This window comes from Musca vetustissima, unplaced genomic scaffold, assembly GCF_032173495.1.
Source record: "Musca vetustissima isolate MV318-11 ecotype Yass unplaced genomic scaffold, APGP_CSIRO_Mvet_v1 utg744, whole genome shotgun sequence".
NCBI classification, from domain to species: domain Eukaryota; kingdom Metazoa; phylum Arthropoda; class Insecta; order Diptera; family Muscidae; genus Musca; species Musca vetustissima.
Window position 1 is genome coordinate 736,229 of NW_026888268.1, and position 15,436 is coordinate 751,664.

A 15,436-nucleotide genomic window follows, 5' to 3' on the forward strand; every position below is an offset into this window, starting at 1 on the left:
GAATATGAAGTGTTAAAAAAAAATATATATATATATATATTTTTTTTTTATTTAAAATAATTTTTGCTTTGTTTCAAATTAAATTAATTCTATTTTTAGTTTTTGTATACTTGCCCTTTATATGTTTTTTATTTAGCGTCCCGAAACATTTTTGTTGTTATCTGGTTGTCATGGCGATTGTCGTCATGATATGTTACCAAACACAATTCAACAAGTTAAGGAGCCAAGGGAGTGAGGTTTGTTGTCAAACAAAATAAAATGCTTTCTTATCAATCTTTTGACTTTATGAGCATTATAAAACAGTTGTTGTTTTTTATGTATAAAAAAAGTAAAACAACAATTTAACATATTTCATAATTGATGATGACGTATTAAATGATAACATAGCATTTTGTGGTGTTGTGTTGTTGTAGGTCATGTCCATCGACAGATTTGCAATGTTGGAAGTTTTCAGGCATTTTGGGGAAATGTAGAAGAAATTTATGTTCAGCGAATCGGCCAGAATCTTTATATGCGGGCTATGCTGAAATATGGAACTACATTGAAAATTGTTTGCCAGGAGGTTTTTAATCACTGAGAAATGAGATATTAAATATCGGATCTATATGTTGTAATGTACAAAAAAAAAAAAAAATGGATTGAAATTTGGACCTATATTGCACAGTTTCTGCTAAGAGGTAATTTATCCTCCAACAATTCGAAATGCCTATTAGAGCCATATTGCTGAGACTATATCAAGATTATGACAAAATATTGAAAAAAGTAAGTTGGGGAAAAATGTTATTAAAATCGGAGATATTGTCGGAGTTCACCGGCATGTTAGCAGTCTAAACATCGCCCAGGAGCTAAAATTGACCATAAAACTGTTTTAAACCATTTAGACAGAGATGGATTCAAAAAAAGCTCGACGATTGGGTGCCATACCAATTAACAGAAAAAAATAAAATGGATCGAATTTCCATCTGCGAAGGCTTGGCCAAACGGAATGAGATAGACCCATTTCTTAAACGGATGGTGACTGGAGATGAGAAATGCATCACATACGATAACCATGTGCGAAATAATTAATAATAATATTAACCAGTGAGCGGAGCAGTATAGTCGGACGGGGCTGACCATACGATACCCTACACAACTGCCACGGATATCTACACCCTGTTGTCCGATTAGAGGTCAACAGCACCTCTTCCTTAAACTGACATTTTTCTAATTACTTGTCCATGTTCCCTTCACCGTAGGTTGTGTTGTGATGTTCGGCTTATAATTGTGGTCTATATATCGACTCGAAAAAACACAAAACAATTTAGTTTTCAGTCCACTTCATACCAAAATTATTATCTGATCATTATCGAAAATTATAGGCGTTGTCCTTGACTATAAATGGAACATCTTGAAAAATTTTAAAGCGATCAGCGTATGTAACAACATCACGCAAAAGTCGGGGTCCATTTGACCCGCTAAATATTGACCTAACAGACATGCTTATTCTTTGGCCCGATGCCTTTCTCCACGTAAAAATTCGCGATGTTTGGTTCATAATTGCGGCATCTGGAGCGACCAGAAAAACCGACAAAAATAAAGTTTTTGGTCCATTTCACCATAAAGACTCCTTACATTTCACTATAAAGACTCCCTATTCAGCTCCTCTATAAAGACTCCCTACTCAGCTCGTCTACAAAGACTCCCTACTCAGCTCGTCTATAAAGACTCCCTACTTAGTTCGTCTATACAGACTCCCTACTCAGCTCGTCTATAAAGACTCCCTTCATCTCGTATATAACGACTCCCTTCAGCTCGTCTATAAAGATTCCCTTCCGCTCGTCTATAAAGATTCCCTTCCGCTCCCTTCCGGTCGTCTGTAAAGATTCCCTTCCGGTCGTCTGTAAAGACTCCCTTCAGCTCGTCTATAAAGACTCCCTTCAGCTCGTCTATAAAGACTCCCTTCAGACCGCCTCCCTTCAGCTCGTCTATAAAGACTCCCTTCAGACCGCCTCCCTTCAGCTCGTCTATAAAGACTCCCTTCAGACCGGCTCCCTTTAGCTCGTCTATAAAGACTCCCTTCAGACCGCCTCCCTTCAGCTCGTCTATAAAGACTCCCTTCAGACCGCCTATAAATACTCTCTCTATCTTGCTTATAAGGACTCCCTTGACTTCGCCTATAAAGAATCTCTTCTTTATTCTTTCAACTTTTTCTCACTTCTCATTTTATTTAAATCTGATATCATTTTTTTGGGGTTTTTGTTAATATTCTTATAAGACATAATGTTCTTCCATTTTTTTTCTTCTCGTCATTGTGACACAAGAAAAAACAAATGGATTAGATTAAAACAAGCTTTCCAGATATTAAATGTCAAGTCTGTCCATGCGTATATTTTAATGCTCATCCTTTAACACGGTTCAATGAACAACAACATGGACTTCAAACAAGCACAAATATCGAAGCAAAAGACAATTACAAACCTGGTTGCATTGAAGCAATTATTATTATGGGCTTTAAGAGTGGTAAGTGCGGTAAGGAAGACTGACATAAAACCAGCCTCCCATGTTTTTTTTTTATGGCCGGTCCACATTCTCTGCGTGCGTTTGATGGAAGAAAGATGGTGATTATCGTAATAACATACATTTAATTAATATTGTTGATTGTGTTTACGAATAAAATGAAAAATAAAACATGTGAATAGAATGATGAAATCGGTAGATACTGAGATGGTGAAATATCGAAATATTTAGCTAATGGACTCGTGTGTTTGTGAAAAATTCAAAAAATCCGACCGAAAATACGAAAATCAAAAACTTAAATAAATATGTAATTTTTCGATATCTAAACAGGACATTCAATACTTACACTTCTAAAACAGTTGTTGTCATTGTTGAAGTTGCCGTTGCCGACACAGATGCTAATGCTGATGTTGTGCCCAAATTCTGCTGATGCTGTTGTTGTTGTTGCTGGTAATGCTACGTGGCAGCTGCTGCGGCCGCCGCTGCCGCTGCTGCTGCTAGAACTCCTGCGGCTGATGTTGTTGTCGTTGGTGTTGACAGCGAATTGACCGTCGTCGATTCACTATCTAAACTACTGCCCGGCCGACTATTCTTATTAAATGGACTTGGTGACCGTCGACATAGGGACTGTGGACCATCGGGTGTTGTGGCAGCTAGATGAGGTGGTATAATTGCGGCAAAATTGGGATTTGGTAATTCCGTCCAGACGGCACGACCAAACTGTATGGACGGATAGCCCCAATAGACCGGTGGTAATGCGGCATAACGCTGATAATTGTAGTAGGTTTGTGTCAGTTGATTTAAATGCTCTGTAGCTATAGGTGGTGGTGGTGAGGGGTAATCGAAAGAAAATATATATTAATATTTTGTATTTTAAAGATTTAAAATGTACTTTTAAGAAAATTTTGAATTTGATTTTAATGCCAAATTGAACAAGATTTTTTGTTTTGTTTTTAAAATCAGAAAAAAAAATTTGTTTGTTAAGAGACATTGGTTCAAAATCACCGGTATGGTTTTGAATGTTAAGAACAAAGAATACAGCGATAAAAATTAGTTATTAATATACAATTCCAAATAAAAAATAGCATATATAAATACATTATTGACACATATACAAAGGCTTTTAGAGTGTCTACATATTCAGACTCCTTGAGATAATTACATAGTCCCAATTTATATTAAGCGAGTTTAATTGCGGCAAGTCTTTGTTTGAAGGAGAGAGGGGCAAGGGGAATAGAACTTGAAAAAAAATGCTCGTACCGACAATTTTCTGGCAATTCGTTTTGTGAATTTTGTTTGTATTGTCAGTAATTTAAAATACCAATCCAGAACATTGTCAAAAAAAAAATATATATGTATATATATTTCTGAAATCGAATTGCCTTGTATAGACGAATGAAGCAAGTTCAAAAGAGAACGATAAAAATTGCCGCAAGTAAACTCGCCTAATATAAATCAGGACATATTTCATATTTTTTACAACGTTCTACCCTGGTCGTTCAATTCCGTATCATTCAGTTAAACTTAAAAGTCAACAACTTTAGTTCGACTAAGGCTTCCTGCCAGCTTAGTCTACAAATAATTCCTGGAATCGAATTATTTATAAAAACTCCCAGCCTGACTTCAGGTCTTCTATAAAGAGGTCGTGTATAAAGATTACCCACGCCATGATCTTAGCCCTCTGGTTTCAATTCGTATATAGTGTACCTTTCCAAATCGTCTATACTGACTGCCTTAAGATCGTCTATAGAGACTCCCTTCAACTCGTCGATAGAGATTCCCTTCAGCTCGTCTATAGAGACTCCCTTCAGATCGTCTGTAGAGACTCCCTTCAGCTCGTCTATAGAGACTCCCTTCAGCTCGTCTATAGAGACTCCCTTCAGCTCGTCTATAGAGACTCCCTTCAGCTCGTCTATAGAGACTCTCTTCAGCTCATCTGTAGAGACTCCCTTCAGAGACTCCCGTTCAGCTTGTCTATAGAGCAGGAGTCTCTTCAGCTCGTCTATAGAGACTCCCGTTCAGCTCGTCTATAGAGACTCCCTTCAGCTCGTCTATAGAGACTCCCTTCAGCTCGTCTATAGAGACTCCCTTCAGCTCGTCTATAGAGACTCCCTTCAGCTCGTCTATAGAGACTCCCTTCAGCTCGTCTATAGAGACTCCCTTCAGCTCGTCTATAGAGACTCCCTTCAGCTCGTCTATAAAGACTCCCTTCAGCTCGTCTACTCCCTTCAGCTCGTCTATAAAGACTCCCTTCAGCTCGTCTATAAAGACTCCCTTCAGCTCGTCTATAAAGACTCCCTTCAGCTCGTCTATAAAGACTCCCTTCAGCTCGTCTATAGAGACTCCCTTCAGCTCGTCTATAGAGACTCCCTTCAGCTCGTCTATAGAGACTCCCTTCAGCTCGTCTATAGAGACTCCCTTCAGCTCGTCTATAGAGACTCCCTTCAGCTCGTCTATAGAGACTCCCTTCAGCTCGTCTATAGAGACTCCCTTCAGCTCGTCTATAGAGACTCCCTTCAGCTCGTCTATAGAGACTCCCTTCAGCTCGTCTATAGAGACTCCCTTCAGCTCGTCTATAGAGACTCCCTTCAGCTCGTCTATAGAGACTCCCTTCAGCTCGTCTATAGAGACTCCCTTCAGCTCGTCTATAGAGACTCCCTTCAGCTCGTCTATATAGACTCCCTTCAGCTCGTCTATAGAGACTCCCTTCAGCTCGTCTATAGAGACTCCCTTCAGCTCGTCTATAGAGACTCCCTTCAGCTCGTCTATAGAGACTCCCTGCAGCTCGTCTATAAAGATTCCCTTCACTTCGTCTAGAAAGACTCACTTTAGCTCGTCTATATAGACTCTCTACAGCTCGTCTATAAATACTACCCTCTGCTCATCTATAAAGTCTTCCTTTTTGGTCTTTCCTCTATTCCCTCAGAACTTTTTTTCTGTCAACCTGAACGTTTCCATCTCTTCGGAGGTGTGTTATGATATTTCCTATTTACTGATAGATACCATCCGGGTCACATATGTGAAATTCTCATTGGAACGACTAATGTATGTATGTCTGACGATATTTTTGTTTTTATTACTTCCTCATAGATGTTATTGTATGTCCTAGAATGTTCCAGACGTTGCCATTAAATATTAATCTTGTTAGCAATTATTTTTTTGCCATTGTATTGAAAACTGCGTGTAGGTGAGTGTATGCGTGTCTTATTATAACGCAAAAATCTAAGCAATAAAAATAGTGACGGTATTAAAAATAATACACTTTTTTACGACTTTTTCCCTTCATCAATGCTTTCAAGCATTTTTATTTGTTTTTCTGAATTGCAAATATACTTTCAAGTATTAAACAAATAATAAAGGAATAAGATTTCAATAGAAAAGTTTTTTTTCATTGTGATATTATGAAGCTTTTGAGTTGAAAGATTGAAGTTTATTGAAGGGATTACGATATGAGATAAGAATTCTAGGGAAACCTAGATAAAAAATACGCATTCAACCCAAGGTTATATACAGACAGATTTGTGATAAGGTGTGGTTTATTTTTTGTACTACGGCACAACTGTGACTCATCTAGAGACTACTTCTAGAACCTCCTCACAATGGATCAACATTTTAAAAAATTGTGAATCTCATATGAAGTGAACGAAATATTCAATTTCATCGAAACTTTGCATATTGTAATATGTTTACCCTATATAGATTAACTTTGGGATTGGGCCCCTTGGTCCTCTCCTTCTGGTACCTCCCCCACAAAGGGTGAACATTTTACAAACCTGTAAATTTAATTTGAAGTGAATCGAATAAGCGATTTGATCCATTGTTTATCGTAATATTTTACCAATGCCTGTGTATAATTCGGTAGACCTCTGCACACAATATGCTGAGGGTATATATCTTTCGGAAACACGGACATTAACTTTTTTACTTATTTCTTTTCATTTTCACCCAAAATTAAACGTCTCTTAGTAGAAAACCGAGCGGTTATTATGGGCGTTATGGGTAAGTTGTTAATTTGACTTTTGGTTCCATGGCCATTTATTTTGAAAATTTCGAATTTTGTGTTTTTTCTTTCTTTAACTGGCAGGCAGGCAGGCAGGTGTTTGTTGTATGTCAACTTATTAAAATGTTATATTGAAAATGTTTCTCTTAAAAAGAGGCTGTAACTGTCCTCTTGGATGGATTTTTATTGATTGCAACAGTTAGTAATTATTAATGATGTTATGAAATTATTGATTAATTGTGTCATTAAGTGTTGCGTTAATTAGTCTCTCAAAATTGAAAACTATTAAATGTAATAATGTTAGGGTTGAAGAAAAATGGTATGAATTTTTGAAATGAAAAAATCGTGTTCATTTAACGAAAGAAACCCTGTTGGGCAAATTATTTAGACGATTTTAATTTTTTCAACCGTTACCTTATATATATATATATAAATATATATATACATATATATACATATATATACATATATATATACATATATGGGCAATATTGCCAATTTTTTAATATTCCATTTTCAAAAAATCAGCTTTTTTGTTTTTGTTGCACATCAATGATTTTTGGTACACATATAGAGAAAAATGTTCTGACTCCGAAACCGTTCGCGATCAAATTTTTGGTTGATGCGCGCAAAAGTTATCGAGGTTTTAATTTTAGGCATAAGAAAAAAAATCTTAAAATTACGCCGTTTATTATATTGACCAAAAACGTTGATATATATCTTCCTCCGTAAAATAGGAATATGAATATATTATAATAATCACGATAAAGTTGCACATATTCGCGAAATATGAGAAAAATAAAAAAATATAGCAGATTACATCAATATTTTCATTATATTAATGACATGCACACACCTAAAAATTAATTTAAAAATATCTACATAATCTAAACACCATGATGAATCAAATAATATCAAAATCACACAAGTCCGTGTAGCGGTTTGTAAATCACAGCGACAACAAAACAAGATATTGAGGAAAAATATTTGGTTTTTGTTCGAAGAAATAATGTCATCATATTTATTTTTTTAATTTTATACAAGAAATTTCAGAAAGAAATGTTGGGGTTATTCTGCTATTTTACCCGAATATCGCCGAAAAATTTACATATATAATAATAATCACTTTTTGTGTATAAGTATACGCCTTGCGGATTATATCAAGACACTTCCGATAAATCTTAGAATTCTATAAATAGGAATAAATCTTAAAATAAAATAATATTATGAAATATACATTTTAAATTGCGTGTAAATCGCGTAATTCTCAAAATCATTTGATGCGCATGCGGTTTCCAGGAAGTACTGAAGTTTATCTTCCAATCCATGTATATTTTGCGAAATTTCATTTGACGGCTAAGATGTGCCACACGTTACATTGAAGTATCCAAAAAAATCGTAAAACGCGAATAATTTCCGAAAACTCCATATGCCATTAACGCGCATCCGATTTCGGTGTGCACCCTAAAAAAATACATCGATCTATACCAATTTCAATGTGGTCCATTAAGAACCACGGATGTGCCAGCAAAATCTATTTTTGAGATAAATTGCGTACATCTCTCTTTCGACTGAAGTTTTTAAAGTTCTCTTTTCGAAAAAGATCAAAATCCGTATGAGGTCATTTATTGAAGCGGAAATGATTCACAGAAAACGCAAATAAAACCGCGATATTTTCAAAAACATTTTTTGCCAAATTTCGTGTTTTTGGAAGGCCAGTTCCCGCCGTTCTAGTAAATGGATTTTCACGAAGAAGATTTTATATCATCCGAAACGTAAAAAACCTTATTGATCGCGGGTACCCATATCATTCAGTTGACAGATCTAAAAATTTGGCCCGAAAAATAGGTTTTTTAGAAATTTGATCGCACAAAATTCGCACCTTCGGATGAGTATTACTCTGAAGCTGTGCAAACTACATACACAAAATACATATCAAATTACGCAGATTCGCGACTACAATAATCTTATAATCGATTTTTATAAATTCCTGTTGGCGTATTAAAGCTAGAAGTAAAATTAAAAAAACACTCAAAATCGAGCTTCAAAATGTCAGCATCATTTAAAGGTAGATGCAGTGAAAATTTTGAAAAATGATACATAAGGGGCATAGTCCCTATTTTGTTGGCTTCTAGTTTTATTTTGACACGAAGACCGTGCAATGAGTGGCTTAGTCACAAATCGATAGAGAACATAGAAAAACTGGTTCGCCTCAACCTGTTTTTACACATTTTTTTACATTAAAGTAGACACAGCTTCCACCAAAATAAAGTTTGGAGGTCAATATCATGGACAGTTTGCAACGACAGATCAATTAACCCAAAACTATTCACTTTTTTCATATACTTAAGTAGTTCCCGAGTTATAAAGGGGTGAACCTCCGCTTCAGCTATGTTAAAAAATTGGCAATATTGCCCATATATATAACTTCAAAAGATAAAAAAAATCTATTGTCGAGATAGATTGTATTAACTGCTGAAAAAACACAGTGAGCGGAGCAGTAAAGTCGAACAGGGCCGACCCTAAACAACTTCCACTGAAGATAAACTTTCTGAGGATTTACACTCACACGCTGGCGAATATTTCGCGGTATTTGCACCCTATAGTATGATAATGGTAATACAAACACCTACTAAAATAAGCAGACCTCTAAATTTGTTTTTATTATTTCTCCGACCGACATTCCGACCTCTTCCATTAACACAACTGATTTTAGATTCAAGATCAACAGCTCCTATTTTTTAGACTGGTAATTTTCCGGGTCATGTTTTCCCGGAGTGAAGATTTACGCCACTATGGTAATGATACTAAATACCCTGTAAATATTTACGTACCGATTACAGACAACTATATAATTGTCATCAATTTTTGAGGTTAACCATTCCTTTGGTATATCGACTTCTCCGGTCTCTGAACTTCAGGAGTAAATATATACGCCATATAATGCAAAATTTGCCATTTTTCACACATCAAATTGACACAATAAATATTGACCGATTATCATGAAGAAAGTCATGCTTGTTCCTTCGTCAGGTCATTTTCTTCGTGTAAAATTCCGTGACGTTCGAGTCATTATTGTGGTATATATAGACACCAGAAAAACATACAAAAATAGAGTGTTTGATCCATTTCATACCCTAAATATTAACCGATAGGGGTCTTCTTGAAGCCGAACCCAGCGTACATGACAAATTTCGTAAATATTTGTCCATAACTGTGGCCTGTACTATGTTTACAAATTAAAATGGACAGACGGACGGACTCACATGTCTAAATCGATGCAGCTAGTCGATATACTAAAAGGTGGGTCTATGATAGGGGTGGCTTGGAATTTCTCAAAAAGTACAGACGTGTGAGAGTAACTGAGAAACCACCATATGAACAGATTTAAAAAAGAAAACGTAAATAACTTGTTTATTTATATCCACGGGCACCAGTTCCCATGCATGAGAAGCGATGGTCTATGACCAATATGTCTCGCTTTACAATAATGCCCTTACAACATAGTTGTGTATGGTATAACTAGTCGATATAGACAATAGATTTGATCTTTCACATAATACTAATTTTCTCTTATATAACATAAGTTTATATTTTTATACCCTATACAACTATGTTGTCAGGGTATTATAGCTTTGTGCAGCCTCAAAAGTTTGTAACGCCGCGAAATATTGGTCATAGACCCACATTTAAGTATACCGATCGTCATATCTCGACTAGCTGAGTCGATCTAGACATGTGTCCGTCCGTCCGTCCGTCCGTTTGTCCATTATAATTTGTAAACACGATACAGGCTACAGTTATGGACCAATCTTCACGAAATTTTGCATGTAGGATGGGTTCTGGTCAATGAAGACCCCTATTGTTTTTGGAAAAGATCGGTTAATATTTAGGGGATGAAATGGACCAAAAACTTTATTTTTGTCGGTTTTTCTGGTCGCTCCAGAGGCCACAATTATGACCCAAACACCGCGAATTTTTGCTTGTAGAAGGGGATCGAGCCAGAGAATAAGCATACATGTTTTGATAAAGATCGGTCAATATTTAGCGGGTCAAATGGACCCTGGCTTTTGTGTGAAAAATTACAAAATTTGTATTCTATGGCGTATATATTTGCCTATGAAGGACCTAGACCCGAGAAGTTAATAGTATGTTCGAGAGGAGTGATTGACCTTTAAATTGATAACAATTATATGGTCGAATGTACTCGTATGTAGGAGTTACACTTAAATATTTACGGGTGCTTACGTACTGAGACATTATTTAGTAACCCATTACCACACTAGAGGGGGAAATATAGCGCTGATCGCTTTGAAATTTTCCATGAGATCCCACTTATGCTCAAGGACAACGCCCATAATTTTCGGTGATGATTAGATAATAATTTTTGGATGAAGTGGACCGAAAACTTAATTTGTTTGTGTTTTTTTTTCGAGTCGATCTATAGACCACAAGTGAAAGCTCAACATCACAACATAACTGAAAGTAAAGAGAATTTAGACAAGTACAGCCTTCGTCTATTAAATATTAGAAATATTTGTTGACATCTAGTCTGTCAAGAGAGTGCAAATATCGCGAAATATTGCCCAAGCTCAGAATATACAAACACATAAAGTTAGATTTCCCTGGAAGTTGTGTAGGGTATCATATGGTCGGCTCCGTCCGACTATACTGCTCCGCTCACTGGTTTTATTTTAAATATGGAATAAAACTTTAGAGTTCACTCGAACCAGCTGTGCAAAATTTATGAAAATCGGTTAAGTAGTCGCTGAGTTATTTGCATTTTAAGTCAACGGTGTTCCGAAATATATCTACTGTTTGATGCTGGACACCTATTACCTGAAAATGAAAAACCACACAAAAATTGATGTTTTAAAAACGGCAATTTTTCTTCTTTCATAATCAGCAGCTAGGTAGTAAAGAAGTTGTAGCATACTTTCAGGCCAAACACAGTCGGTATGTAGTTCGATTTTTAAATTGGTAGATGCATTTTTATACACCACACTGTGGTACAGGGTATTATGTCTTTGTGCATATGTTTGTAACAGGCAAAAGGAATCGAAATAGACCCATTGATCCTTTTGAGAATAAGCATAGAATCACTTTCTGAGTCGATTTATGCATGCCCGTACGTCTGTTGATGTTAAATTGTAAACAAAGTACAGGTCGCATTTATAATCCGATTTGGATGAAATTTTGCACAAGTCACTTATTTGGCCCAAGGACGAACCCAATTGAAATTGGAGAAAATCGGTTCAGATTTAGATATGGCTCCCATATATATTTTCGTCCGATTTTAGGTAAATGGTGCACTAAAGTACCTGAAAATCATTTGATTTTTACAAAATTCGGCATAGCGTACTGAATTAAGTCTATAATGACTTGTGCTAAGTTTCGTGAAAATCGGTTCAAATTTAGATATAGCTCCCATATATAGTTTCGACCGATTTTAGGTAAATGGTGCACCAGAGTCCCTGAAAATCATTTGACTTCCATGAATTTTGGCATAGCGTAGTGAAGTAAGTGTAGAATGACGTGTGCTAAGTTGCTTGAAAATCGGTTTAGATTAAATATAGCTCCCATATATAGTTTCTCCCGATTTTGGGTAAATGGTGCACCAAAGTCCCTGCAAATCTTTTGATTTGTCCGAATTTTGGCATAGCGTACTAAATTAAGTCTAGAATAATGTGTGCAAAGTTTCGTGAAAATCGGTTCAGATTTGGATATAGCTTCCATATATAGTTTTGTCCGATTTTATGTAAGTGGTGTACCAAAGTCCCCATATATTTTTCGATTTGCACGAAATTTTGCATTGTGTACTGAATAAAGTTTAGAATTAATGTGCTAAGTTTCGTGAAAATAGGTTCAGATATATTTATATATATATTTTTAGATACGTGGAAGGGGTGTTTGAAAAAAAGCCTGGGGACCGCAATTTTCTTCAGCCATGAAACACCATCTCATTCGGTGGGTATGTTAATGAAGAAAATTGTCGTATTTGGGGTTCTGAGAACACACAAGTAATTGCAGAGAGGTCATTACATTTAGAAAAAGTTACAGTTTGGGGCGCTCTCTGATTCTAAGGTGTGATTGGAGCTTAAACGACGATGGAACGACTGTCACCGTCAATAGTCGTATGATAACCTCTTTTATTGTAAGGGACATTTCATGGCTGTGTAATTTCTCGTCGTAGCGATATCCACTGGCCACCAAGATCATGCGATTTGACACCAAAAGACTGATTTTTTATGGGGCTACGTGAAAGGCCGTTTTTATGCAGCCAAACCTTCAACTCTTGAGCACTTAAAAACCAACTTCTGTCAAGTTATGACTGAGATACCGCTCAATATGTGTCTAAAAGTTGTCGAAAAGTATCTCAAACGAATCAATGCTTGCAACAGTTTACATGGAAGTCATTTTATAATACAAAATATATATCATGAAAAAATATTGTATATGTTTACGTTACTTTCGAAACCACGATTATCCATTTCGTGGTTTCAGGTATTCCGTTCAATTACATCACACTTAATAAAATACAATAAAATGCTTAATTACACAGCTCATTACATAATTAAAAAAAACAGAATTTAATTCAAAATACATTACCTTTTAGAATAAAACTAAACGATCTGTTCGTTGTTATAACATTTAAAACTTTATTTTTTTCGGCAATTTTTTATCTTTTTTTGCTGTTGTTGTATTTGTTTTTTTACATTTAGTTTAAAATTAACATACAAATTCCATACACAATAAATTCATTTTGTTTTTTTTTCATTAAACTTAAAATAAACAATAATAATATATATCTAATAATTAAAAGGATATAAAGAAAAAAAAAACTTCCAACGCTTATCGGGTATGCTATGTTAATTCTGTACAAATTGCTGTGCTTAAATCAATGAATTGCAGCGACTAAAACTCTAAATGAGAAGAAGAAAAAATCTAAACCAGCATTGGAAATTTTCTAATGAATATTTTGTTTATAATTAAATATTTCTTATTTGTTTTAATTAATTTAATGTAGTAGTATATTATTTGTTTTAGTTATATATAGTTTATTAGTTGCATGCGTATTTAATTTTATTCTTTCTCTTATTTTAGTAGATAATTGCTAGATAATTAATTTGTAAAACTAAATTGAAAAATAATGTTGTTTAAGCATAGTTAAATTACCGCTAAAACTGTATTTTGTATATTTTTTATTTTTACAAACTTTATCTAAGCATTTACAATGTATATATTTTTTTATGTAATATTTAATAATAAAATAGAGGATTTTCAAAAAAAAAATTAATGACTTTGTTGATTTTTTTTGTTTTTCTTCTAAATTAACACAGATTTTTTGGTATTCACTTCTTTTATATAGTTTCAGTTTCAAATACTTCTTTGTTGAAATAAAATTCATATGCTGTATACACACTATTTTGTGCTTTATCATATAGCGAACATTTTTATGTGTTGTTGTTGTTTTTTTTTTTTTTTGATTTTGTCTAAACAGCCAATGGAAATTGTGTGCAGTTTTTTCTAATTTTTAGATTCTTTTCTATAAATATATTTTATGATGAAAATTTCTATTATTATCAAAAAAATATGAATTAAATTAAATTAAAAGATTCCAAATCATTCGGAAATGGTAGCAGATTTTAACGCCACACTGTTTTTTTTTTGTAATAAAAGCCCAAGGTCGAGATCCGTATTAATTTAAAATTTAAATTTAATTTTTTATGAAAAAATTCATAAATATATACTTTTTTTTTAATAAAATATTTTTGTTTTAATTTTATTTTATTTACAATTTTGTAGTTATTCATTATTTAAAATTTTTAGTTATTAATTAATTTATAATTCAATCAATTATTAATTATTTTGTTTTTAATTTTCAATGAATAATTACTTCGATTTTTTTTTGTAAGTATTACCACTGATAATTTAATCCGTTAATTAGTTAAATTATTGTATAAATAATATTTTCAATGAATTAATAATTTATTCACAATGTTTTAAATTGATTAAAAAAATAAAAAAATATTTTTTAATTCAATTAATAATTTATTAATTAAGAATTGTAATTTTGTAATTACTTTCCAATATTAATCAATATAAATTTTAAGTACAATCTTTTTATGCGAATTGTTGTCTTATGCTATGATGTTTTAAAATGTGATTAGAGGTGTATATTTTGTTGTTTCCAATATTCGTAAAAATTATATTTATATGGCCTTTGTAATAAACAATATACATTTATATTAAACTAATAGTATTTTGTTAAGAGTAAATAATTTAAAACTAATTGTAAGGTAAAACATTTGGCAAAAATATTAACAACAAATATTTTATTTTTGTAATATTGACAATCAAGGTGAAAGTGATAAATCAGTAATTTTTTTACCATTTTCTTTATAAAATAAATTATCAAAATTTATTAGGGTCTATACATCCGGTTTATAATTTTATTTTGGTAATATTGAAAATATATCCAAAACGATTGATTTATAAAAATAAAACATATTTTCTTTTTATTTTTCTTCGGAATTTTTTTAGTGTTTATATAACTTAAAAAAAAAAGTTCTCTGGCCAACCCTAACAACCTATTACTGGCACTGACAATTTATTTTTAATAACAACAATGCTGTTGTATTTCTTACACCTTGTTCATTTGTTTTTAGCCAAATATTGCCATATGTTTTACATATATACCACCTACAAGTGTTGCCATTAGTAAAAAACATAAACCGTGTGATAAATTTACAAACATTTTCTTAAAATAAAATAAGAAAAAAAAACAATTAAACTACAATTATGTATTTAAATGGAACATTAAAATTTTATAAAAGAAATATGTATACTTTTTAAAATTAACTAAAAATTAATATATAACAATTCTTATTAAAAATATATATATGTATGTATGTGTTATACAGAAATATCAACAGA

General features: G+C 33.5%; 1 protein-coding gene across 1 annotated transcript in view; it reads right to left on the bottom strand.

Moving 5' to 3' along the window:
* Window positions 1–2,955: 2,955 nt before the first annotated feature.
* LOC133336122 (protein doublesex-like) overlaps window positions 2,956–15,436 on the bottom strand; it is a 141,231-nt gene continuing 128,750 nt past the window's right edge. Inside the window, exon 4 of the mRNA XM_061544419.1 lies at window positions 2,956–3,314. Within this exon, the coding sequence (XP_061400403.1) occupies window positions 2,956–3,314 (359 nt within the window). The remainder of the gene's footprint in view (window positions 3,315–15,436) is intronic.